Raw genomic sequence first — 24,526 nt, forward strand, 5'->3', positions numbered from 1 at the left:
TTTCTTTTGTGCTTTTGCAGATTGGGAGGAACTAATTTAAATTAGTTGGTTTCCTAGAAGTAAAACAGATGTAAAATGTTATTAAATAAAAATCTATTGCACTTTATTATAAAATAAAGTTATAAATAGAGTCTGGTGAGATTAAACCCACAATCAGATGACTGACAACATAAAACCGTCCAGAAAAATCCAACTACATCCCTTCATGTGTCCAAATTTAATTACACGGATTTTGACAGATCTTACTTCACAATACGGTTGATTTAAGACACATGGCTCAGAAAAACTATGAAGTTGTCACATTTTAAGCGCGAAGCTGACTATGCAGTTGGATAACATAAATGTTTGCATATAAACTGCTACACTGCCAATGAGACGCAGCAGCAAATGAAAACAGCATGAAAAGACAAACTATGAAAATATGAAAACAACAATTTTATCAAAATTTGAAAAACAAAGAGCTTATACTAACAACTAATACATTTAAAAACATTGTAAAACAAAAACTCTACAAAACATTTACATGTTTTACATTTTCTTTCTTTGCTGCGTTTTGCGACGGAACGCATTTACATCCAAACCTTCAAAGCATTAAAGAAAAACTATCAGCTTAAAGACAGGTTGCTGTGCTTCAAATTTTACATCGGCAAATATAAATCAAAATCAAAAGAATTTAAGAAAATGCATTTCAGCCCTTGCAGTAATTTCATAAAACAGCTTCCTTAATGGATTCCTAACAGAAACATGTGGAAAAAGTGGGAATTTGAAGGATGTGATGAGTTTTAACTCGTAATAACTTTTAGCAGAGCCCGTCACATCATGCATCTCATGTGGCAGGGTTGTTATCCTGACCTGATAAACTGCTGAATCTGCTGCTGCAGGACTCCTCTGGTCTGCAAATGAAAAGAAGATCTGTGTCAAACGTTTACCTACAGAATGAAAACGGTGAATCAAGAATCTGAAATCTTTCAACAGATTCGTCACTCTGCAATTTTTAAAGATGATTTCGCTTGACCTTGACGAATAAGGATGGATGCACACATATTCTTAGCCTTTCATTTTTCTCTTGGATTTATTCTATTTATTGATCGCAACTAAGCAAGCGGCCACTAGGAGACTCTCATGAACCATATGACCGAACCTTGGTAACTGTAACCAACTCAACTAAACTCATCATATATTGAAATCTGAAACAGAAAACATCTCAGCAAGCATTTGTTCTGCTCAAACCCAATTTTCACTTTTATATTTAATGAGTACGTTGACATTAAACCTCAAATTACTGGTTTGAGTTTCGTCTTTCCTCCATCACGGCATTGCATGTTTGCATATTAGTGAAGTCAAAAGTTACCTTTCAGTTTATTCTCATCCTACTCCTGCAACTTCACTTCAGAGTAAACGGCGTTCTCCTCTGCTTCACGAGGTCTTCCTGTGAGGATCGTAACAACAACAACAACAACAACAAGGTCAAAACCACTCAGTTATTTTCTCCTGTTGCACATTAAAAGTGCCTGGAACTCACTCGTTCTGTCGATGTCTTTCAGTTCAATGCGAGAGTACGTGACATCTCTGGCTTCATCTGCAGCTGAAACATTTCACAATTTTAGAAGGGCTACGGCTTTAACTTTTGCATCTGTTGCGTTTCAAAGATGTACTTCACCATTTCCTGTCGTTTCGGAGGACTTGACTGACGCGTAGAGATTGGCGTTATCTGCAAAAAAAGAAGGAAAACGGTTTTTTGTGCTTACTTCGTTTATTTTCACGTAGATTATAATACTTAAAGAACACATTTCTGTAACACATGTTAGAGGAAAATTGGTGGAAGAAGTGGATGTTAGTGGCTAAATGTCATTCAGCAACTTTTGTTGAAGCTTTTGCTGCCGTCACCAAGTCTGGTAGTAATACTGGTGACGTCATCAGTCAAATCTACTACTACTGTTTCTGGAGAAAAAGCTTGATGAATTAGTACCAGGAAAAGAAGTTGAGTAATAAAAAAAAACAACAAACCCAACAGTCACGACATGCATGCTACTGAGGTTACCTATGTTTGTGGAAGAAAGCAGCAAGTGTTGTGCAATGTTGGTTGAAATAGGACATTCCAAATATGGTTCACTATGGTTAAAATGTTGATGGGAGAGACAAAAATGTGCATTAGATAGATAAATGGCTTCTCTGGTAAAGTTACTTTAGCAATAACTGGTAGACGCAAACATGCTGTTTCTGAGGAAAACAAACAGGATATTACTGCACATTCAAAGAAAACCAGCTCGATGTTTTAATCACTTATTACAGTAAATGTTTGAGTTTGTAAGGAGAAATGCACACCACTGTCTTATGAGAAGTGTAACATTTCCTTTTCCTCAAGAAAAAGAGCAGCAGCAAGTCTGAGTTATAACATCTACTGTCTACTCACCCTTTAAAGCGCATTTTTCTTAAAATATGGATCTTCTTCCAGGAAACCAACCAATTAGATGAATTTTTCTTTTTACCATTTTAAAAACGGTCAAATGCTGTTTGACCGTAGCAAATGCTGATCATTGCAGGCATCAGCAATGCCTGCTGATGGCTGCAAACTTCAACCACAGAGCTTCTCTCCGACTCACTGGACGACATTTATTCAAGTTTTAGTTGACTTGTATACGTTTCAAAACTAGTTATCAACTTGTGTGAATCAATAAAAAGATCCACAATCAATTTAAGATCCATTTTTTTATAGTGCGTCATCAAAAGCAGAGTGGAAATGCAGCATTAAAAACACAAAATTAATGACATTCATGTAAATCGTGATTGAAAGGAAATTTCTGACTGGCGTTGTCGTCAAACTTTGTTGACTTTTGATAAACTCGAATGAATGAGACGCTTAAAACTCATCGTTATTAATGACATTACAATTAGGAGTAAATAAATCTCAATGACTGAAAACAAACATTGAGGCTCTGACCATGAGAAAGAGAGCTGTACTCATGACCTTCAGTGTTGTTGACTCCAAGGTCGGTGGGTGAGGTTTGACCTCTGCCCTCTGGCTGCTTCGATCTGAAACATCACACATGAAATTAAATTGATGACAGTTTGAAAATGTTAGTATAAAGGAAATAAACTGCTGCACTGACCTGATGCACCATAAACCTGTGAAAATATATTTTATATCATATTATCACATTGTTTTTTTAATTTAGAAGCAACAATGCATATTAAGTAACACAGTTGTTTAAGTTCATTATTTAAATGCCTGACTTAGAGATTGAGGCTAATTTGCATCTGCAGTCATTTCTCTCACCTCGTCTCTCTTTCTTAAGAAAACATTTGGAGCAACAATATAATTAATTCTGAAAACAAAATTGTCTCACCTTTGGAACACAACAAGATCAGGAGAATAACGAGAATAAAGAGAACGACTCCAACAACTGGTCCAACGATCATCATCACAGGAAGTGAAGAGCTGACAGGACCGGATTCAGATACTGGAAATAAGAAACATTAATAAGGAATAAGTGTTAATTACGTCATAACTGTGACTTTAGATTTGAACACGCGCAAAAAATCTGCATCACACCTTCAAAGATCCAAAGTGTTCGTCTCAAACAGCTAAATGGTTTCACCAATGAAGACGACTGAAGTTTTTAAAATCCTCCTCACCTCTAACAGACATCCAGCTGCTTGGTGACTCTTCTCCTGAATGTTTACATTTGTAGAAACCTTCATCTGACTTTGACACTGCAGAGATCTTCAGCTCCTCTCTGCTGTCATTATTGATGAGTTTATCATTGTGATAGAAAAACACATTGGAGAGAAGATTTTGATTTTTATCTCTGCAGCTCAGAGTAACAGGATCTCCTTCAGTCACAGGATGAACAGGGCTCACCAGGATAATATTTAAAAAATCACTGTCTGTAAAACAGATCAAATTACATTTCAGATATCAAAGATGGAGCTGTATGTCATTGAGGAAAGATTTGTTTTCTACTTTCTGCTTGAGAGTTAACAGAAACATAGTTAGAAAGCAATCATAAAAATCCTGATTTTATTCATGTTATGATTTGTTTTCTTCTAAAATATAAATTGTGTTTTGGTTGGAGTGAAAAACGAGTATTAGTTGTTAAGCACAACTTAAACTTATAACGTTTTATAATAATTAGATCCCTATGAAAACAGACTGGACAGTGCAGGGAAACTGTGTAAGAAAAGGTTTATAAATCATAACTTACCCTGTATAGTGATGTTCACTGCATTGCTGAACTCTCCTGATCCAGACTCACACCAGTACACTCCACTAACAGACCGGTTTATGGTGCATGTAGATCCATTCATTGTCCCCCAGATGGAGCAGGATGACAGGTGGTCTCTTTCTGTTAACCTCATCACTCTCCACTCAGTAGAGTTTCCTTTACAAGTCAGTGTGACAGATTCAGACCAGAAGTGTTGAACTCTGTCAGGATTCACTGAGAGAGAAGCTGCTGGACGAGGATCTGGAAAATAAATACACAATGTTTAATCTAGAATGAAGTTTAAAACAGATTCTACCAAATCAATGTTAAAATGACAGCAAATTAATTAAATAAATACATTCAACAAAAACTGTATTGGTGATCCACCATCTTTCACATATAACATAACCTGTAGTTGTCACTTTCTCATTGTCATTTTTAATTTCTGCTTCACATTTTGAAATGAATGTATGAAAAGTAAAAGCAGAGGTTAAACATGGTTTCTTCATTATATTGATCATAAATTCACCAGCTCCACATACTTTCAAATTACTTTTAAGACAAAGATCATGACTGAGTAGAAACAAAGTAAAAACATTTCCAGTTCACTAAGATGAGACTCACTAAGACAAACTGACCTGCTGACCAGACAAAACGTGGATCTCTGTATTCTGGTTTTCCATTTCCTGCTTCACACACATAACCTGCTGTACTATTGAGTCCATGAACAATGTAGAAATTCTCTTCAGTCCCATCAGAGCTGCCAGGCAGCAGCTCATATCTGTAGAATCTGCGTGGTGGATTATAAACAGCTTTATACCAGAAGAACCTGGTTCCTGCAGGTGGATGTTCAACCTCACATCTCAGAGTCACTGAGGCTCCAGGACTCAACCAAGATGGAAACACAGAGACTTCATCTGTTGGAGAGTCACATTGAGTCAAGAATAAAATATTTGTGTATTAGTCTTCAGTTTAAAGAAAAATATTTTGACACATTGTCAGAAACTCAGTACAATTGGACTCAAGTTTACATTCAGAAACGGCTCATTGAGAAAGTTTGATTGGTTTCATTTCTATTGAAACTGCAGAATGTAATTTGTGACAGTACAATATTACACAGATAATATGTGAATACCGTCAAGACACAATAATATTAAACGTAAAAACATTTTTATAAAAGTTACATACTGCCTTAACTATTATTGTATAAGTGACAAAATACACTTTTTGTCATGATGTTGGTTGTTGAAAGGTGGAACCAAATGCAGAGAAGCGGAATCAGCAGCTGAGTTCTTGGATGATGTAAATGGTAGAAATGATGATGGGCGCTTACAAAACATATAAAAGCCAAGGATGCAATAAAATAAACCCTAAAGAACATCAAGGGGATGTGAGGAGACACAGGGAAGCAGAGATAAATAGACATGAGGATCTGATGAGACATGAGAGCGAATGAGAGGCTTAAATACTGAGAACAGAAAGCTGGATAAAACCAGGACTGATGAGCTTAAATGATTACAGGTGAGTAACAAGTGTACAGTGTTTTTTAGTTTTTGATAACTAAGAAACACTGAGCTAGAGTAACTAGAAGGACTAAAGACATAACCGAACTAGAATCACCACAGAAAGATGGACAAATGCAGACTTAACAAAACTAAAGCTAAAGTAGCAAGAAAGGAAAACTAGACACACTATGAGGGAGCTGACATAATGAATAACTACAAGGACTGAAGAAATAACTTAGCTAAAATCAATGATAATCAATAAAGAGACATAAACTCAGACTTCTAAGAATAACTGAGATTAGGAAAATGAAATAAAGAAATAAACATAACTAGAAATACTACAGTGGAAAGGAAGAACAATCTAAACAAAACAAATTCCATCAAAATATTAAATCTAAAATGACTATGAAGGACTAAACTAAAGTGAACTAAAACATAATGTGACATAAAATATAAAACAAACTGAAAAATGCAGAGTCCTGACACTTTTAACTAAAGTTTCATTCCTTTAAAACTAAAACAGCCTCAGACAAAACAAACTTTTATCCTGAACTTATTTTTTAAATTTCAGCTTTTTTGTATCGATAAGAAAGAACTTGGAAATCCAAAGAATCAAAGTAACCAGTTTATTACTAATGAAAAAACATTAACTTAATGTCACTTATTTGTATCAAAAATGTGCAATAAAGTTTTTATATGAAAGATTTATGACCAACTTACACACAGTTAACACGACAACATCACTCCAGTCCGTTGAGCCTCTTCCAATTGTTCCTCTGCAGCTGTATCCTCCACTATCAGACTCACCAGCTGAACGTACGGAAAAGTATTCCTGGGATGTTTGAGGTTTATTTAACCTGGTTGTTCTCCATTCATACGTCCACCTTATTCCTTCTCCTCCTGAGATCTCACACCGGAGAGCAAGACTCTCTCCTTTGTATATCAGAGGCCAGTTTGGTCTCAGGGTCACAGTGGCTCTATGGGAAACTGTTCATATAAACAACATAATATATTAGTTAAATGAAATCAACAAAAAAAAATCAACAAAAGTATTTTTTTTGTTGGCCTAAAGTTGAATGATGACTAAATCAGAACTTTCTGCTCCAGTTTATTTCCACTTAGTTCTCCACCAACAGTAACCTCTGATTGGTTGAGTTTTGCTTGGCAATTACATTTGTTGCATAATGTATTACATAAATAAATATCCCTAAACATATAATGTTAAAAACAGTAAATTGTGACTGTATAAAGTTTCTCTCATCTTATGTTCATTTCACATTTTATTAAATATATAACACCATTTTTTTTTTTTTAAAGTTCCATAAAAACCAGGAAATAACACTGCGTGAAATGATCTGCTGGAATATTTCTTCATCTTCTTCAGGCTTGTGGAGCAAAAATCAGTTTTTAATTTTGGCATCTTTTAAATTTTTTTTCAGCTGTTGACAAACTTGTGTAGTTTTGTTTTTAATTTCTACGTTGAAGTGAAAAGTGCATGAAGGTAAAAATGTGGTGAAATGAAAGTTTTCAACCAGTACGACAGATCTTGTCTACTTTTAAGGTCAAACTTAAAACAAAGTTGATCAAACTTATAATTAGACTTATCAGATTATTCTGAACTATGTCGATATTTAAGAGCTAATGATTCAGGAGGACAAAATGATCAATCTACCACTCTGCTACTGTTTCCTACTATTCTCAGTTATTAATTATCTACAGTTATTGATGCCATTAACTTCATGTTCTCCCTCCACTTTCATAAATTATGTGGAGTTTTCTCAACATGTTCTAATAAGTTACCATAATTAATAAGCAGGACGTTATTTATCTAATATTCAGCAGCAAATCAATAAAGTACTATTTTGACAAGAAGACAATTATATCAACATATTTTCCCACATAGGCAGGCATCCCAAACTCTGATATTGTTTTCCTCTTTTTTAAATAAACATCCATTAATAAATAGTCTGTTAACATCAATGCAACAAATTCTTACAGAGAAACTAAAGAGACATTGAAGGAAAAAAAAGAAAAAGAAGAAACTCTTTCGTGTGCACAGACACCAGATAGCATCTTGTGTGCAACCAGATACTATCCTGTGTGTGTCACATGTTATCTGGTGCTCACAAGAAAGTTTGTTTTATTTATCCTCACTTCAACGTCGCTCTAGCAGCTCCTTACATTCTCAACGAGAGATTGATGAAATCTATGTTTGCAACTAGTTTAATAAGGTTTAAGGATTCCACACACAAAAATAATGAATCTGGGTAATTTTGCAAACTGTGACTTTTATGTTGGAATATTTTGTACCATATATAATATGATGGCTCTGACTCTCTGCAGTTTTTCCAGAACGTGGTGCATTTTACTGTTTCTTTTTGTCTTTTTAAGAAATCGCACATCTCAGAAAAATGCAGCGGTCTTTGAGGTTAGACGTCTAAAATCCCAATAAGTTGAAACACTTATTGGTTTAACTCAGCGCTTCTCATTTCCAGTCCTCAGGCCCCCCTGCTCTGCATGTTTTAGATGTACCTCTACTCCAGAGCAGCTGATTCAAATGACTGCATGACCATCAAGTGCTGCAGTAGCCTGTTAATCACCCACATATTCAATCCAGGTGTGTGGCAGAAGGGAAACACCTAAAACATGCAGGGCAGGGGGGCCTGAGGACCGGAAACACACTGGTTTAACTAATGAACTGATTGACATGTTGTTGTTTTTTAAGGATGCCATAAGAGGATAAAACCAGCATTATGATTCAGCACTCCCACAGTTACATTAACTAATCATTCAACACCTAAAAGTCTACAAATTATGACAACAGCTCAGTTTATCTAATGTTACATCCATTATTGGTATTTTGGTCACCAGCGTGCCCTCCATCCAAACATAGATTGAAACAGAAAATACATTTACATAGTGCATGTGATAAACTATACAAAACGATAGTGAACTAATTGATGATGTCTGTACAGCAACAGTACAGTTTTGTTTTATCTGATGTTCCAGTTTCTTCAGAGGATGCTGGTTGTTTTAAATGGTTTTGTCCTTTTGGTTGACTTAGATTATTTGGACGTTGGGAACCAGACCGATGTCCTGTCAAAATATTTTAAACTCAAGTTCCTGAATCATTTTTTTTCTTTTTACAGTTTAAAGAGAACAGTGTAGCTTTACATGTTTTTACTAAGGTAGATTTCAGCGTTCATTCCCTACCCTCTTCACACGCCGTGTTGTTCTAGTCACTCCTGTCTAGTTTGGCCACTACAGTAGATCAGACTAGACAGGAATCCATTTGTTTCACGTTTAACAAGTTTTTACATTTGTTGACGTGAAAATGCAAACCTGGGATTGAAGCTGAACCCACACTGCCATTACAGACCACAACGTCACCATGATCAACTCAAAAACATCGACATATTCAATTCCTGTTCAGCAGATTTTTAGGTCGAGAGGAGATTAAAACCTAATAGGCGTTTTGAAAACTCTTCCTCTATCCGGCTTCTGCCAATTCATAGACATGTTGAAAACACAATACTGTTTTTTTTATATTTTAAAATGTGGTTGTGCTATTACAGGCAGAGGTGTTGACCTCAGAAGCATTTGCTTCTATTCTCAGCGAACAGTTTCCTGTGTTCTCATCCAGTCTGCAAACCAATAGAAACCTTGCCAAGCATGAGAAGTTAGCGAAACTTTCAGGCTAACACTGCATGGAGCAGTTTTTGCTCTCGTCTTGTTGGTTTGGAGTTTTATTCCCAAAACAGCCTGGGAATAAAACTTCAGGATGGTTTGAGGTGAAACAAGCAGCACAAAAATGTAGCAGCTGACAGGTGTGAATACGTTAAAAGGTCAGCGGCTAACGCTAGTATACCGGAAAATCTTTGGTCTTATGGGTTTGTTTCGTCTGCAGATCTTCGGAGAACTTTGTTGTTACACTCCAAAGATTCGTGAATTCATTCAAACAGCAGTGGATTTTTAATACAAATATGTTTTTTCTCTGTCTTACTGATAAATGATAAAGCCAAAAGACAATGAAACATATTGTGGCTTCTCATTCACTCTAGCAATATTTTAAGGTTTCGTAATGACACTGGTCTCGTTATACTGGCTCCTTGCATCTGGACTTTGAGCTTTGTGGGTTAACAGGTGAAGCTGTTGTGAAGGCAGTTCAGGTCTTTCCACATAAACACCTTTTAGTTTCTGCTCTTTACAGAACTAGAAGTTTTAAACCAGCGAACCAGCAGTTCGAGAGATACTACTATCAGTAAAATACTAGACATGAAAAGTCAAGACGATATAATCAGGAAATGTGTCTCACCCTTGTTGTGTCCACTGGTGACTGAACTGAACACTACATAAAACAGACACATTTAGGATAAAGCCAGAAAAACGGATCAATCAGGAAGAAAGACAATTGCAATAACAAAGAAAAACTGGCATTTAAAAACATTTCTGAATGAATTTAATGTAACAATGTAGCTGATACTTGCATTATCTCTTTATTTAGAGACAAGCAGCCAGTTTAAGAAAATGTTAGTTTAATCATGTATTTTTAACGTTAATAAATGTACTTACAGAATAGCACGTAAAGCCAAGTGTTTCCCATCCTCGCATCTCGACCGGCTGAACAACTATAACCAGGAAATCTTCTATCTTGTAAAAAAAAGAGAAGTTTCCAGAATACTTCCTCTTTATAGCTTCTTACGTGTTTCCTTCCCATTACTCAGAGTTTTAAAAACTGCAGCAGCTTTGACCGCAGCAGTTGCTCAATATATTTATACGTCCTATCTAGATGCATCTCTGCTAGGTCCTACGTACCTAGCAGAGATACACAGCTCTCAATTTGATGGGTTTGTTGAATCAATTTAGAGTTTTTAAAGCTCAATCACACACAGTCACGTTTTAACTAAACGTGTTTTTCGCCTGCAAAAAGAAAAAGTTGCACAAGTATCTTGTGCAAACTACTTCCTATATTGTCACCTTCCTAAAATAATGGCCTTAGTTTTTTTTTTTATTATTATTTGTTTGTTTGTTTGTTTTTTACCAAAAGTGAAAAACTTCTTCTGGCAAAGAAAAAAAAACAACATACGTAGGCCATTACTTTAGGAAGACGATGATATAAAAATCCAACTCAAAAAATTTAAATTTCATGGAAAACTTACCTTAGAAAGTAAGAATTATATATTACATAGATTCATTACACAGAGTGAGATACTTCAAGCTTTTATTGTTTGTAATTTTGGGGATTGTGGCTCAAATTTAACAACAAAAGTTTTTCTATGCTATGTGTGAAATTAACATCGTTTTACATGTAAAAAGCTCCTAAGTTAGGCACAGACATTCAAATATCTCACTTTTCCCTCTTGCTACATTCTGAAAAAGCTTAAATGCAATGTTGCAAATTCTCAAACATGAATTAAATTAAATAGAAAGCTGATAGATTATGCTGATAAACAATACTGATCCTTCATAAGCACGTATATCATCAAAACATCTGGTTATATTTCCTTTTACTGTCGAGAAGCTTTGTGTTTATAAATGCAGCTTTCTTTACATCCTTATAGCAAAGTTTATCTCGTATTTCGCAGCTTGAACCGGCTTAGCTTGCGGTATCCATGGTGATTTCTGAATAAACAGCCTCATCTGTTGCTGCAGGACTCCGTGTTCCTGCAATCGGAGAGATTGTTTGCTGAAAATATTTGTCAAAGTAACCATTAATAACGACGCCAACATAAATTTAACGGAAAACTAACGTCGTTAAACTTAAGTTTAACTCTGCAGTTCCTTATTATCTGCAGCCGGGCAAATTAGGACTATCAGTGTAAAAATGGATATTAAAATCTACAGTTTATTGGAAAATGTCTGAGGAAGAAACATAACAGAAGACAGACAGATGTATGAAACAGACAAACTGTCACGACTCTCCGCTGTGAGTCTGATGTAAAGTTTAGAGGCTAACTCATGCAGATATTATGATCATATGATGCTGCAGCATGATGCCATGAAGACGGATTTCAGTAAAAAGATCAACTATTGTCGCTGATGGTACCTGAATCTCCTGTTCTCAGTACAGAGTAAGGAGTTCGCTCATGAGGCCCCCCTAAAAAAAAAAAAAAATCAAGACCGGGTCAAAAGTGTGGAGTTTTATCGTCTCGTGCTACGTTCTGTGCTGTTTGGGACTCACTCTCGTGTCGTACGTTCATCACTTCGATGAGACAATATGCAGGACCTTCCGATTCTTCTGCAAATGAAATACAGGACGATGTGTCAATTACTGAGTATCAGGGGAATTACATCATCAATTCTTTGAAAATTAATACCTTCTCCTGCAGCTTCAGGGTATTTAACTGACTCATAGAAATGAGCATCATCTAAAGTGTAGAAAAATAAATAAATATAAAACAAACATAAACATATTTAACAGGATCGAGGAAGGTTTTCTCACTGTGCTCATCTGGTTCATGAGGTTTCCCTAATAACATAGTAAAAAAAAAAATTTATTAATTAAAGTAAATGACTTTAAGTGGTATTTTTTTCTCCGCTGTGTGTCGTTTGGAAATCACCCTCTCTTCCTGAGTTGAATAACATTATCATTCAGCTTTTAAAATATACACACTACCGTCTCCTGCAGCTCCATTGGATTTGACCGACTCATAGAGACCAACATCACCTAAAGAGCAGAAAAAGAAAAGAACTTAAAGGTTCTACTGAACAAACGTAATCAACAAAGTAAGAAAGATGCAATGTAAGTAAACAACTTAACAGGACGACCTGTTTTTCCTTTTTTGTTGTCTGGCATAACAAATTATTGTCTGCCAGTAAAGAAAAATTGATCATACATATAATAATTAATATCAAATTCTGACCGTGAAGAAGAGTGTTGTAATCACGGCTTCCAGTCGGGTTGATGACATCGTTTCTGTTGGAGCTCTGATTGTTGTTCTCCGACTGATTGGAGCTGAAACAGTGAAAACAGTAAATTAGAGTCAACAAACTGTTGATGCATCTCTGGGATGAAATATGGCAAAGTGTGGCACCAACCTGATACAGCATGAATCTGTAAGAGACAATAGTTATATTATTTTGTTGTTCAGACCGTCATGTTGCTACAACATCAAAATGTGTTTTTTTCTGATCAGGTATGTGAAGAAAACTGTCTCACCTTTGGACCGTCTGCAGCGCCACAACAAGAAGAGGAGAAATAATAGTGAAATAATGAGAACGATTCCAACAACCAGACCAACGATCAACATGACAGGAAATGAAGAGCTGACAGGACTGGATACAGCATCTGGAATAAGAAAAACATAGAAAAGGAAAGAAATTATTTATTGATTTTTATGAGCCTGTTCTCTGTTTGCATAAAAACATGATGTTTTCTCAATAGCATCTTATAAAAATAAAATCCATCAAACATTTTAATCCTCCTCACCTCTAACAGACATCCAGCTGCTTGGTGACTCTCTTCCTGAATGTTGACATTTGTAGAAACCTTCATCTGACTTTGACACTGCAGAGATCTTCAGCTCCTCTCTGCTGTCATTATTGATGAGTTTATCATTGTGATAGAAAAACACATTGGAGAGAAGATTTTGTTCTTTATCTCTGCAGCTCAGAGTAACAGGATCTCCTTCAGTCACAGGATGAACAGGGCTCACCAGGATAATACCATCATAATAATAATCATCTGTAAAACATATAATATCACATTTCAGAAGTGATTTTTAGAAATGGAGGTAACAGAGGAACATCAGTTCAAAAATAATCAAGTACAAAGCTGTTTTTTTTTTTTTGCTAAGATTTAACACTCAATTTTCAGTCAGACTAAACAATACCCAAATGTTTACTAACTTTTCAGAACTTGAAAATGAAAATGACATTTTCATTTTCAAGTTTTGACAGTCATTATTATGGATTCCTAACTAAAAGTAAACAAATTAATGTCAATAATAATAAATTGGTTTCAGTCAACAATGTACTGGGATGAAGAGAGAGTAAAAAGTTTGATTTTTTTCATATACAAAGAGTGTTAGAACAGTACTAGAAATCATAACCTACCCTGTACAGTGATGTTCACTGCATTGCTGAACTCTCCTGATCCAGACTCACACCAGAACACTCCACTAGGATACCAGTTTATGTTGATGGTGCATGTAGTTCCAGTCATTTTCCCCCAGTAGGAGCAGGATGACACTCCGTATCTTTCTGTAAACCTCATCACTCTCCACTCAGTAGAGTTTCCTTTACAAGTCAGTGTGACAGATTCAGACCTGAAGTGTTGAACTCTGTCAGGATTCACTGAGAGAGAAGCTGCTGCTGAACCTGAAAAACAAAATACATTTTTAAAGATTTTCCTTCAACATAAAATTTTACTTGACATGGATAAGGTATTACTTTTATAAAGAAAACCAGAACATTTAAACAACTACATGAAATAAATTCATACCTCAAATTTTAATTATTTTAATAATTGCAATATCCCTTAAACTATTTATAGAGGCTTCTATTCAACCATTCATAAATATATTAATAAGGAAGCTATTGATATATTTCTGATTTCTATACATCATAAATCAGAGGTATAACTTCATACTGAAAGACTGGAGAGACGAGAACTCAGAACCTTCACTGGTTCCTTCTTGTTGCAAGGAAACAAAGTTGTGCAGTTTGTCATTCTGTCCAATATTTTACCAATCATGCAACCAATCTAGATATCTATCCAGAGCCTTAAGCTCATGAACTGTAGTTGTGCATATCAGAAACTGAACATCAGAATTATATACCTAAAGGAACAAACTGCAATTTTCACATAACATTTGATTAAAAAGAGAGAGAGAGAGAGAGAGAGAGAGAAACAAACTGACCTGCAGACCAGACAAACTTTACTTCACTGTAATCAGTGTAAAACTTTGGTTCTCCTCTTTCTGCTCTGCACACAAATCCTGCTGTGAGAGTCGGTCCATTAATGATGAAGGAGTTCTGCTCAGTACCATTGGTGCTGCCAGGAAGCAGCTCATAGGTGTAGGTACTGCTGGACCAAACAGGAACAGTTTTATACCAGAAGAACATCCATCCTGCTGATTGAAGCTCCAAACCCTCACAGCTCAGAGTCACTGAGGCTCCAGGATTCGGCCATGATGGAGACACAGAGAGGACAGGCTGAGGTTTGGGTGCTGGAGAGAGAGAGATCGTCATAAAAATGATATTTTGAATTAAATTTCTAGTGTTGCAGTAACACTTTCCTCTGATGGCTGAGATGATGATGATGAGCACCTTGACTGAATTATGAATACATTTCATGTCACTGTTCACACCAGTCACTGATTTTTAATAACTTGTCATGTGAATGAACTTAGCATAGCAGAATATGGACAAAGATTTGTTAACATTTGTCATGGAAATGCAGCTACTGATTGTAACCTTCAGTAAATGTTGATTATCAGTTTTTTATATGTGTGTAAATATAAACATACTTACACACAGATAGAAATATTTCATTAAATATTGATATTTGCTAGTAAAATCCCTGTAAACATAATTCATACATGGTGAACTCACAGATCACTGTTAATGTGACGACTCCCCACTCTGTGAAGGTGAAACTGTCTCTTCTTCCTCTACATTTATAATCTTCACTGCTATCAACAGTGATCATGATTTCACTGGATGTTGGAGAGTTTCTATTGGTTGTTTCCCATTCATACGTCCACTGAGATCCTCCATCATCCTGGATCTCACATCTCAGAGTGACTCTCTCTCCTCTGTAGATCTGGGCCCAATTGGGTTGTTGGATCACAGTTGGTGTAATGGGAACTGTTCACATAAGTAACAGAGAGCAGATATTTACATTCACCAAATAAAGAGACACATTCACATTATTTACCAACGTCTGAAATCAAAACAGAACAAACTTCTCTGGTTTTAAGTTAGTTACAATTAACAAAATTATTTCTATTTGCTAAATGCCAGAAAACTTAGCAAAAATATCTTTTGAAGGATTTTTTTGTAGTTTTTGACGTTCCAATCATGTCAAACAATAAAACAATGAGTTTCAGGTGTGACTTCAATTAACTCAAATGTGTCAGTAAACCTGTCAGAAGTTTGTGGAAAGAAACTAAAATGTTTTGACCCAAGTCAGACAGTTTAAAAGACAATTAACCATAATACTGAAAAAAGGTAAATATATTTCTTAATTCAAAGAGAGCTACAAAAAAATCTCAAATGTGCTCACTATTTAGTTTTTCTTCTCATTTAGCAAATAGAAATCATTTTGGTTGTTCTAGTCGACCTAAAATAAGAGAATGTTGATTTAACTCAGTGTTTCCCAATTCCGGTCCTCTGGCCCCCCTGCCCTGCATGTTTTAGGTGTTTCCCTTCTGCCACACACCTGGATTGAATATGTGGGTGATTAACAGGTTTCTGCAGCACTTGATGGTCATGCAATCATTTGAATCAGCTGCTCTGGAGTAGAGGTACATCTAAAACATGCAGAGCAGGGAGGCCTGAGGACTGGAAATAAGAAAATGTTGATTTAACTTCATACACTGAGAAAACAATTTTAATAACTTTTGATCCAGTGAATATCTGTCTTCAACAGTAGGTGTCTCAGAGCTCTCATTATTACAAAATAAAATGATCACTGGTAGAGAAAGATAAAGCAAAACATAACAGTATTAGACATTTAACATGAACTTCCTATAAATTACTGTCATACAGTCAGAATGTTGTTCTGTACATTATATAATCACGTTTGTATAGTTTTTCCATCAAACAGACACGTTGCTGCAGTAAATCCTCCTACATCAATATCAAGATAGAAATTCATAATCTGGTTTAAATATCTGACAACATGAACAGGAACAAATTTTCTGCTTTCAGGCGTCATTAGATCAGTGCTTCTCAATTCCAGTCCTCAGGCCCCCCTGCTCTGCATGTTTTAGATGTGTCTCTATTGCAGAACAGGTGATTCTAATCATTGCATGACCATCAAGTGCTGCAGAAGCCTGTTAATCACCCATAGATTTAATCCAGGTGTGTGACAGGAGGGAAACACCTAAAACATGCAGAGCAGGGGGGCGTGAGGACCGGAATTGAGAAACACTGCATTAGATGGAGTTACAGATGATGATCATCAAACTGGAGTCCTAATATTTTTAACACCACTGATGAACAAAGAAACATTAAAGATGTTTCATTTCACAATAAAGACAAGTTTACCTGTTTTCTGAATAGTGACCTTATTGCTGGTTCCAGTATAGAAAACTGGATTTCCTCTTCCTCCTCTGCAGCTGTAAACTCCTCCCTCTGTGATGAAGAAGACTCCATCTGATTCACTGATTCTGATGGGTGGAGCTGTAGAAAACTCTGATTCCTGTCTGAACCAGTCAAACTTCCAGCCAACACCGATGTCCACAGAGCAGGTCAGTGTTACACTGTCACCTGCTGGTATGATGTCATCACTTGCTGTCAGTGAGGCTTTGGGTTCATTTGCTGGTTGAAACAAACAGAAAACAAGACAATCTTTAGAAAGTGGCTTGTTTGAGGAAACAATCTGTTCAGATCAATCAAACTTTAACTTCTGAGTAATTTATGCTGTTTGATGTTTAAAGCTTCCTGGCTAAGTTATTGTTGAAAATTAGAATTTGTTCCCAATCAATTTACCTGATTAAAAAAGTTTAAGAACTAGTCTTTCAAAAACCAGAATTTGGAAGCATGAATAGCACCGACTGAACAGCTTCCTTCACTTCCTCTGCTAAAACTACAGACAGAGAACATTTCTAAAACAACGCAGAAAATCAACATCATCGTTTAGAAGTTCTCCTTCTGTTCGCTGATTGGCCTGGTAGAAATTCTACCACAGATAATCCAAGTCAATGGGAGAAAGCCCAGACAGAGAACTGAAGAGAGATTAGAACTGAGCAGAACTGCATAGGAAGGCAATGGACAGGTTAAGATAAAATAGTCTAAAACTGTTACAAATTATTTCTGATTTACCATTTAACATGAGAACTAATGCAAATGTGAGGAGTTTTGAATCCAAAAATGTTGTCTGGTGTTCTAGGATTGTGTGAATGAGGATGTTTCTGTCAGACTTACAGTTTACTGTCAGTGTAAAGGGAAAGGTCCAGTCTGTTGTCTGATAGCCTTTACTAGCCCTACAATAGTAACTCCCACTGTCAGACTCAGAGATGCTGTCGATCTTGTATTCATTGGATGTTGTAGGGTTTCTGTTGTTTGGACTCCATTCATATGTCCACTGAGTTCCTTCATCATCCTGCATCTCACATCTCAGAGTGACCGTCTCTCCTCTGAATACAACAGGCCAGCTGGGATGTTGGTTCACAGTCGGCCCAGAAACTAAAATGAATAAAATTCAATCAGAAGAAAGAAACTTATATTGAGCAAAAAAGGGAAAATGCTTAATTCTTATAGATTAGATCGTTAATTGCTGATATTAAACATTTTGTGTTTTGTTTCTGACAAAGCAAGAAAAAAAAAAACATGCAATGTTTTGAGGTGAACCACGAATGGAGCACAATAAACAGTAATAAAACTGGACCAATAAACAGATCAAAGATTTTAAAACAGCTTTTTTTGTTTTATTTCAGAATAGAACTGAACTCACCAATTTTCTGAACGTTGCTTTTTTCTGTATAGAAAACTGGATTTCCTCTTCCTCCTCTGCAGCTGTAAACTCCTCCTTCTGAGACGTAGATAACTCTGTACAGTTCATCATTTGATCTGAGCTGATCTTCAGAATATTGTTGATCATTTCTGAACCAGTAAAACTTCCAGTCAGCAGATTCGTCCACAGAGCAGCTCATTGTTATGCTGCCCCCTGCTGGTATGATTGTTCTGTCTGCTGTCAGTGAGACTCTGGCTTTATATGCTGCGATTTTTAAATTTAAAAATCAAAAGAAAATCATATTAGTTCTTTGCTTGGTTATTTCTCTGGTTAAGGCGGTGTCTCTGTGATAACTTATTATCACAGAGTTTTTTAAATAATTTATTAACATGTTCAATGCTTATTAGGAAAGATTACATTACTGCCAGACAAGGGAAAATACGTCCGTCACAATATGGAAACTCAAAAAAATTGTAAACATGTGCAATACAGTCTTAAAACAAGAAAATATGACAGGGGAAACAGCAATGCATTTTGATTCACAATCAAACTAACGGGTCGGTTTATGAATCACGTGATTCGGTCCGATTGCGAGGCTTCAAACGTCACCGCCTGTTTCTGCACCACAAGCCTCGATACAAAAATCCTTATTAATTATTTGATACACGGTTAATCATGTAAGATGACTTACTTCAGGAAAAACAAAGCTATTTTTAACTAACTTAACCATCTTAAAATGTTGAGTATTGCTTAGTACACATATGTCAGAGTCAAGGCCCGCGGGCCACATCCGGCCCGCGAGAAGATTTTCTACGGCCCCTGGGATGATCTTGATTTATTATTAGAACCGGCCCGCAGCAAGCCGGCACCCCGTCTGAAAAATGCGATGCACTCTGCTCGATCCTCACAACGCGCCCCGCTCGATCCTCACAACGCGACGTCCCGCTTCGATCATCACAACGCGCACTCCCATCCCCTGTTCGATCCGCAACGCTGCACTTCGGTCCAAGGCTTGGGCCGGTCCGCTGCACTAGACCAAATGCGTCATTTAAAAAAAAATCTCAATGAACATTCGATCAGTCCGGCCCTCGGCTTGTAGCTAAATTTTTTATTTGGCCCTCCGTCCATTAGACTTTGACACCCCTGGCTTAGTACAACATTAAATTTATGACTAAAGAATTAAAGTTGTGGCTTAACAGTAAATTGTAGAGTTACTTTGTAATATTTACTTCAGTGATGTAGCTGTTGTTATTTATCGCATGCTTTTATTTTGCTTGTAGTCAGAAATAACAGAAAATCATGGTTTTATATTAAATCTAAACAATATAAAGTTTCTAAATCAGACTCACGTCTCACTGTCACTGTGACGTCATCGCTCCATTCTGTTAGCTGATAATATCTTCTAGCCATACAGCGATACTTTCCACTGTCGGTGTTAGAGACTCTGTCGATGATGTATTTACTGGATCTTTTTGGAGAGTTTCTATTGTTTCTTTTCCATTCATATGTCCACTGAGTTCCTCCTGCTCCCCTGATCTCACATCTCAGAGTGACTTTCTCTCCTCTATATACAACAGGTCCACTGGATTCTAGGATCACAGTCGACTTGGAAACTATTCAACAAAAACAAAACAGTTTTCAACAGGAAAACAGACAGAAATATTCTTTGGGTTGTTTGCATGTGTGATATGAAGGTAATACAAGGTTTGCTTTGTTTTCTTCTGATATAACCCGAAATAAATAAACACGAAGCATAATCCAAAAGTAGAGTCATCATCATGGGACAAACAGAATAGCTTAAACAAACACATTTGTAGTTCAAATAAACATATTACTATTTACTATTACTATATATCTATATATAAAGAGAGAGAAAAAGGGGATTTTTTTTCTTTTGGAAAAAGATTCCCTAAACATCTTTTTCCTAATTATCTTTGCACTAATACACTAATTCTTATAGCTAAAGTACAGTACAGACCAAAAGTTTGGACACACCTTCTTATTGAATTCAATTAGAAAGTGTGTCCAAATTTTGGTCTGTACATCTGGATTAAAATCCAGTAACACAAAGAAGAGCATGTGAACGCTAAATTACTTCAAAATCCAACTGATCAAACCTTCAGTATAATAAATAGAAAGACGCAGCAAAAGGGTTTAAACATGAAATTGAAGATGATGAATGAAAACTCAAATTGTACAAATTAAAATTTATAACATGAACAGAAGCATTTCATTTTAAGGCATCTTCAAATGGAGTTATAGTCATCTAAATACTGTTTTACTGATGCTTGTTGCTATCATTGTGATTGCACTGTGACGTCCAAAAACAGCAACTGATAAACAAATGCTAGATTTAAAGTAAAATTGTTATTTTATTACAGAAAAAGAACAAAGCTCACCTGTTTTCTCAACAGAGACTTCATTGCTTTTTTCCGTTTGAAAAACTGGATCTCCTCTTTTTCCTAAGCATCTGTAAACACCTTCAACTGAGACACTGATGTAACTGTGTGGTTCATTGTTTCCTCTGAACCGATCTACCGAATATTGTTGATCATTTCTGAACCAGTAAAACTTCCAGTCATCAGATTCGTCCACAGAGCAGCTCAGTCTTATGCTGCCCCCTGCTGGTATGATTGTTCTGTCTGCTGTCAGTTTGGCTCTGGGTTTATCTGCTGCGATTTTTAGATGAAAACAAAAGAAGAAAAAAAAGAAAATCATATTTATAGTGACCATTCTTTGCTTGGTGGTTTCTCTGTTTTTGTGATAATTTATTATTAACATGTGCAGTGAAATTAGGAAAGATCATATTATTGCCAAACAAGAGGAAAAATACGTCCGTCGCAAAAAGAAAACTCAAAAAAATTGCAGACACATATGCAGTACAGTCTTAAAACAAGAAAATATGACAGGGGAAACAACAATGCATTTTGATTCACAATCAAACTAACGGGTCGGTTTCTGAATCACGTGATTCGGTCCGATTGTGAGGCTTCAAACGTCACCGCCTGTTTCTGCACCACAAGCCTCGATACAAAAATCCTTATTAATTATTTGATACACGATAAATCATATAAGATGACTTACTTCAGGAAAAACAAAGCTATTTTTAACACACTTACCCATCTTAAAATGTTGAGTATTGCTTAGTACAACATTAAATTTATGACTAAAGAATTAAAGTTGTGGCTTAACAGTAAATTGTAGAGTTACTTTGTAATATTTACTTCAGTGACATGTAGTTGTTTTTATTTATCTTCCATGCTTTTCTTTTGCTTGCAGTCAGAAATAACAGAAAATCATGGTTTTATATTAAATCCAAACAATATAAAGTTTCTAAATCAGACTCGCGTGTCACTGTCAGTGTGACGTCATCACTCCATTCTGTTAGCTGATAATCTCTTCTAGCCATACAGCTGTACGGTCCACTGTCGGTGTCAGAGACTCTGTCGATGATGTATTCATTGGATCTTTTTGGAGAGTTTCTATTGTTTCTTTTCCAGTTATATGTCCACCGAGTTCCTCCTGCTCCCCAGATGTAACATCTCAGAGTGACTTTCTCTCCTCTATATACAACAGGTCCACTGGGTTCTAGGATCACAGTCGACTTGGAAACTATTCAACAAAAACAAAACAGTTTTCATCTAATAAACTGACAAATATATCCTTTGGATTAGCACTGCTGTTCCTATGTATGATACAGTATATACGTCAATGTGCAATGTGCTTTGTTTCTTAAGAAAACGTTTCCTGGCTGAATATTTAATAAATCAAAAGTCCAATTTTATAGAAACTATTTCAGTTTCTGAGCTCATAAACTACATGGATTTTTTTTTATTTTAACAAACATGTTAATTGTGTTCTCTAAATCTAAGACAGCAATTGTAATTTTAAAAATAAAGTTAGGAAACAATAAAACAGGAATGTTGTCATGACTGACTGTTAGAGCTAAATCACAATCATTTATAATTATCAAGTGAAATAGTTTTGAATTTTGAAGTGTCATAGGAAAAAACTTCTGACATTGACAATCTGTCTGGGCATCAGAGAAAGTCCTGAGTGATCTCAGAAACTATGATAAAGATAATAATAATTTTATAACACTAAATATCTGTCACATCATAATATTATGTGTTCGGTCAAAAGTCAAAGTAGACCAATCCAATTTTTTTCTCTGGGGTCACTAGAGAGAGTTGGTTTATTTCAGGATGTTCTGCTTTCTTCTCAAAAACCTTCATTTGTGAACCAAACAGTTGCATCAATTCTGACCAACAGTTTGATCAACATGATGAAGATTGCATCATCAACTGGGAGTATTTTTGCAGAACAAACAGAGAATAATTTAGACGAAGGAGCTGTTGGGGCTTTTTTCTCTAAATGGACATTCTACTGAAATGTCGACAGGAAGATTTCTTTCATTTTCAACTTGAGCAAATTACAAGAAATTTGTGTTTCTTTAAGAAGAAAAAAAAAACTGTGTATTATATGCTGCTCTTCAGGCCTGGATTTGTCAGTCATTTTCGTATGAGCAGCTTATTATTTTATTATTATTTATTTTATTAATCCACTTATTTGGACCAAACAGTATAGCATATGAGGATACCTTAATGCTTAAGCTAACTATCACAATGGCAAATTGTGGAACAGATGGATGAAATTGTGATAAATTTGTGCAATGAATGATCAAATTCATTAAGCATCAATTGAGCGTCAATAGTGAGTAAAACAGATTTTTGTTTAATTTTGTGCCGTATTGGCTGCAGTATTTTGACAAGAATGTGAAGTTTGGATCGTTGATCTCAGTTTCCATTCCTAAAGGTTGTCTTGATACGGTTGCCATGTTGACTTTTCAGTAATGAACGGACAGATCTCCTACAAACTAGTTAGTTTAGAAATGTAAAGTTTGCTTTGTTCTTTTAGTCAGAGCATGAAACCTAAGTGGTAAAAAAAAAAAAAGCGCTCTGATTCAGGTGCTAGTGAGTTTCTGTGGTGGTTGTGGTCGGTACATCGGTTTTTAGCTGACAGCCAGAAGGGGAAGGCCGAACTATAAAAAAAATATCTAGTCTCCAGTTTATAGTTTAGTTTCTCTTGCTTATGAATTTGTACTTATACTTTAAAGGGCTGAAACGCTACACAAAACATCATACTAGATGTATTAAAATGAAAAATAAGCTAAAAATAATTAACATCAATAAATTACAAAAACTGAATGAGAAAAGATAAAATATATTTCTTACCTTCAGTGTTTCCATAAAAGGCCACACAGAGCACTGAAACAAAGATAAACTTCTTTAGAAGATACATTTCTATCAAACTGACACAGTTAGTGATATTACAACTAAACATTTGTATTTTCACATGAAAAAAGCTTTTTTATTAACTCAAATTACCTAACTGGGTGATTAAAAAAAAGTTGTATGAAGTGCCAGAGGATCATGTCCAACCAGTTTCACACTTTTATACAAAATGCCAACAGAGACTCAGTAATTTACTTACCGAAGAAGCTCAGCCTCAGTAGCAGCTCCTTCCCCATCCTCACACACAGACCAAATGCGAAGTCTACCTGACTACCAGGCTGTAGACTGTCGGTTTCCTCCCAGCAGTGATCAGAAGCCGTTGTGTTTCCTGTCCGCTGCATGTTCACATGTTTCATCTGCAAAGATCTGCGCTGAGCCTTTTAAAAAACATTCAACCAAAGTTGCAAAGGCGGACGTTGAAATAGGTGATGTGTATTTCTGCACATGCATGAATTTGTGGTGTAAAAATTATTAAAGAGAGCTTGTTCTCTTAAAAATGTGTTTATAAATAGAATATCCTCTGCTTGTGCTGCATAGTTTTGGCATCAGTCATCCACTCTAAGGTGAAGCTATTTTACAAAGAATGCTTTGAACACCAGGTTTGTGAAGATAACAGAAGATATTGTAAAAGATTTGCAGGTGTAACTACGACTAAAAATGATGCTACAAAGCAGTTAGACAAGTTGATACAACTACACTAACCAGAGTAACACCACAAAAGCATTGCTTGTTCTTCATTTAGAGCTGAGCACATTTACTGACCACATAGACGAGGTGTTGCTGTTAGCTCTGATAGGAAGCTCTGTAAAAGTCACACACTGTTTATTTCTTCTGTACATGTCGGACATTTTTTCTCCACGCATCATAATGCAAAGTTGTGTGGCCTTCACAACTGGCCTA

General features: G+C 35.9%; 2 protein-coding genes and 1 long non-coding RNA gene across 3 annotated transcripts; all 3 read right to left on the minus strand.

Annotated features, from left to right (window-relative positions):
* Positions 1-181: 181 nt before the first annotated feature.
* Positions 182-6,462, minus strand: LOC122820587. Its single transcript, XM_044098145.1, has 11 exons — positions 6,431-6,462; positions 4,844-5,122; positions 4,206-4,466; positions 3,637-3,888; positions 3,348-3,461; positions 3,111-3,126; positions 2,942-3,033; positions 1,661-1,711; positions 1,523-1,585; positions 1,352-1,429; positions 182-893 (listed from the first exon to the last, which is right to left on the minus strand). The coding sequence occupies exons 3-10, from the start codon at positions 4,357-4,359 to the stop codon at positions 1,371-1,373; spliced, it is 801 nt and encodes a 266-aa protein (XP_043954080.1). The 5' UTR covers positions 4,360-4,466; positions 4,844-5,122; positions 6,431-6,462; the 3' UTR covers positions 182-893; positions 1,352-1,370.
* Positions 6,463-6,539: 77 nt separating this feature from the next.
* On the minus strand, positions 6,540-10,365 carry LOC122820593. The gene is made up of 3 exons (XR_006368829.1): positions 10,283-10,365; positions 10,026-10,058; positions 6,540-6,697 (listed from the first exon to the last, which is right to left on the minus strand). It is a non-coding gene; the product is annotated as an uncharacterized LOC122820593 (long non-coding RNA).
* A 636-nt stretch (positions 10,366-11,001) lies between these two features.
* On the minus strand, positions 11,002-23,862 carry LOC122820677 (Fc receptor-like protein 5). Its single transcript, XM_044098246.1, has 15 exons — positions 23,826-23,862; positions 17,882-18,064; positions 16,925-17,197; positions 15,266-15,520; positions 14,572-14,880; positions 13,766-14,029; positions 13,140-13,394; positions 12,870-12,998; positions 12,749-12,764; positions 12,574-12,665; positions 12,327-12,377; positions 12,028-12,078; positions 11,892-11,948; positions 11,757-11,807; positions 11,002-11,374 (listed from the first exon to the last, which is right to left on the minus strand). Exons 1-15 carry the CDS (start codon positions 23,860-23,862, stop codon positions 11,307-11,309), a joined length of 2,091 nt encoding a protein of 696 aa, XP_043954181.1. The 3' UTR covers positions 11,002-11,306.
* Between the last annotated feature and the right edge of the window lie 664 nt (positions 23,863-24,526).

The sequence above is a fragment of the Gambusia affinis genome, linkage group LG18, assembly GCF_019740435.1.
Source record: "Gambusia affinis linkage group LG18, SWU_Gaff_1.0, whole genome shotgun sequence".
NCBI classification, from domain to species: domain Eukaryota; kingdom Metazoa; phylum Chordata; class Actinopteri; order Cyprinodontiformes; family Poeciliidae; genus Gambusia; species Gambusia affinis.

Coding starts and splice junctions, on each gene's coding strand:
- LOC122820587 (XM_044098145.1), bottom strand. CDS start 4,359: ATGAGGTTAACAGAAAGAGACCACCTGTCATCCTGCTCCATCTGGGGG. Junction 3,889..4,205: donor AGTGAACATCACTATACAGG/GTAAGTTATGAT, acceptor TCTGTTTTACAG/ACAGTGATTTTTTAAATATT. Junction 1,586..1,660: donor CTCCGAAACGACAGGAAATG/GTGAAGTACATC, acceptor GAAATGTTTCAG/CTGCAGATGAAGCCAGAGAT.
- LOC122820677 (XM_044098246.1), bottom strand. CDS start 23,862: ATGGGGAAGGAGCTGCTACTGAGGCTGAGCTTCTTCG. Junction 14,881..15,265: donor CGTCACATTAACAGTGATCT/GTGAGTTCACCA, acceptor CTCTCTCTCCAG/CACCCAAACCTCAGCCTGTC. Junction 11,375..11,756: donor ACTGAGAACAGGAGATTCAG/GTACCATCAGCG, acceptor CTCCGATTGCAG/GAACACGGAGTCCTGCAGCA.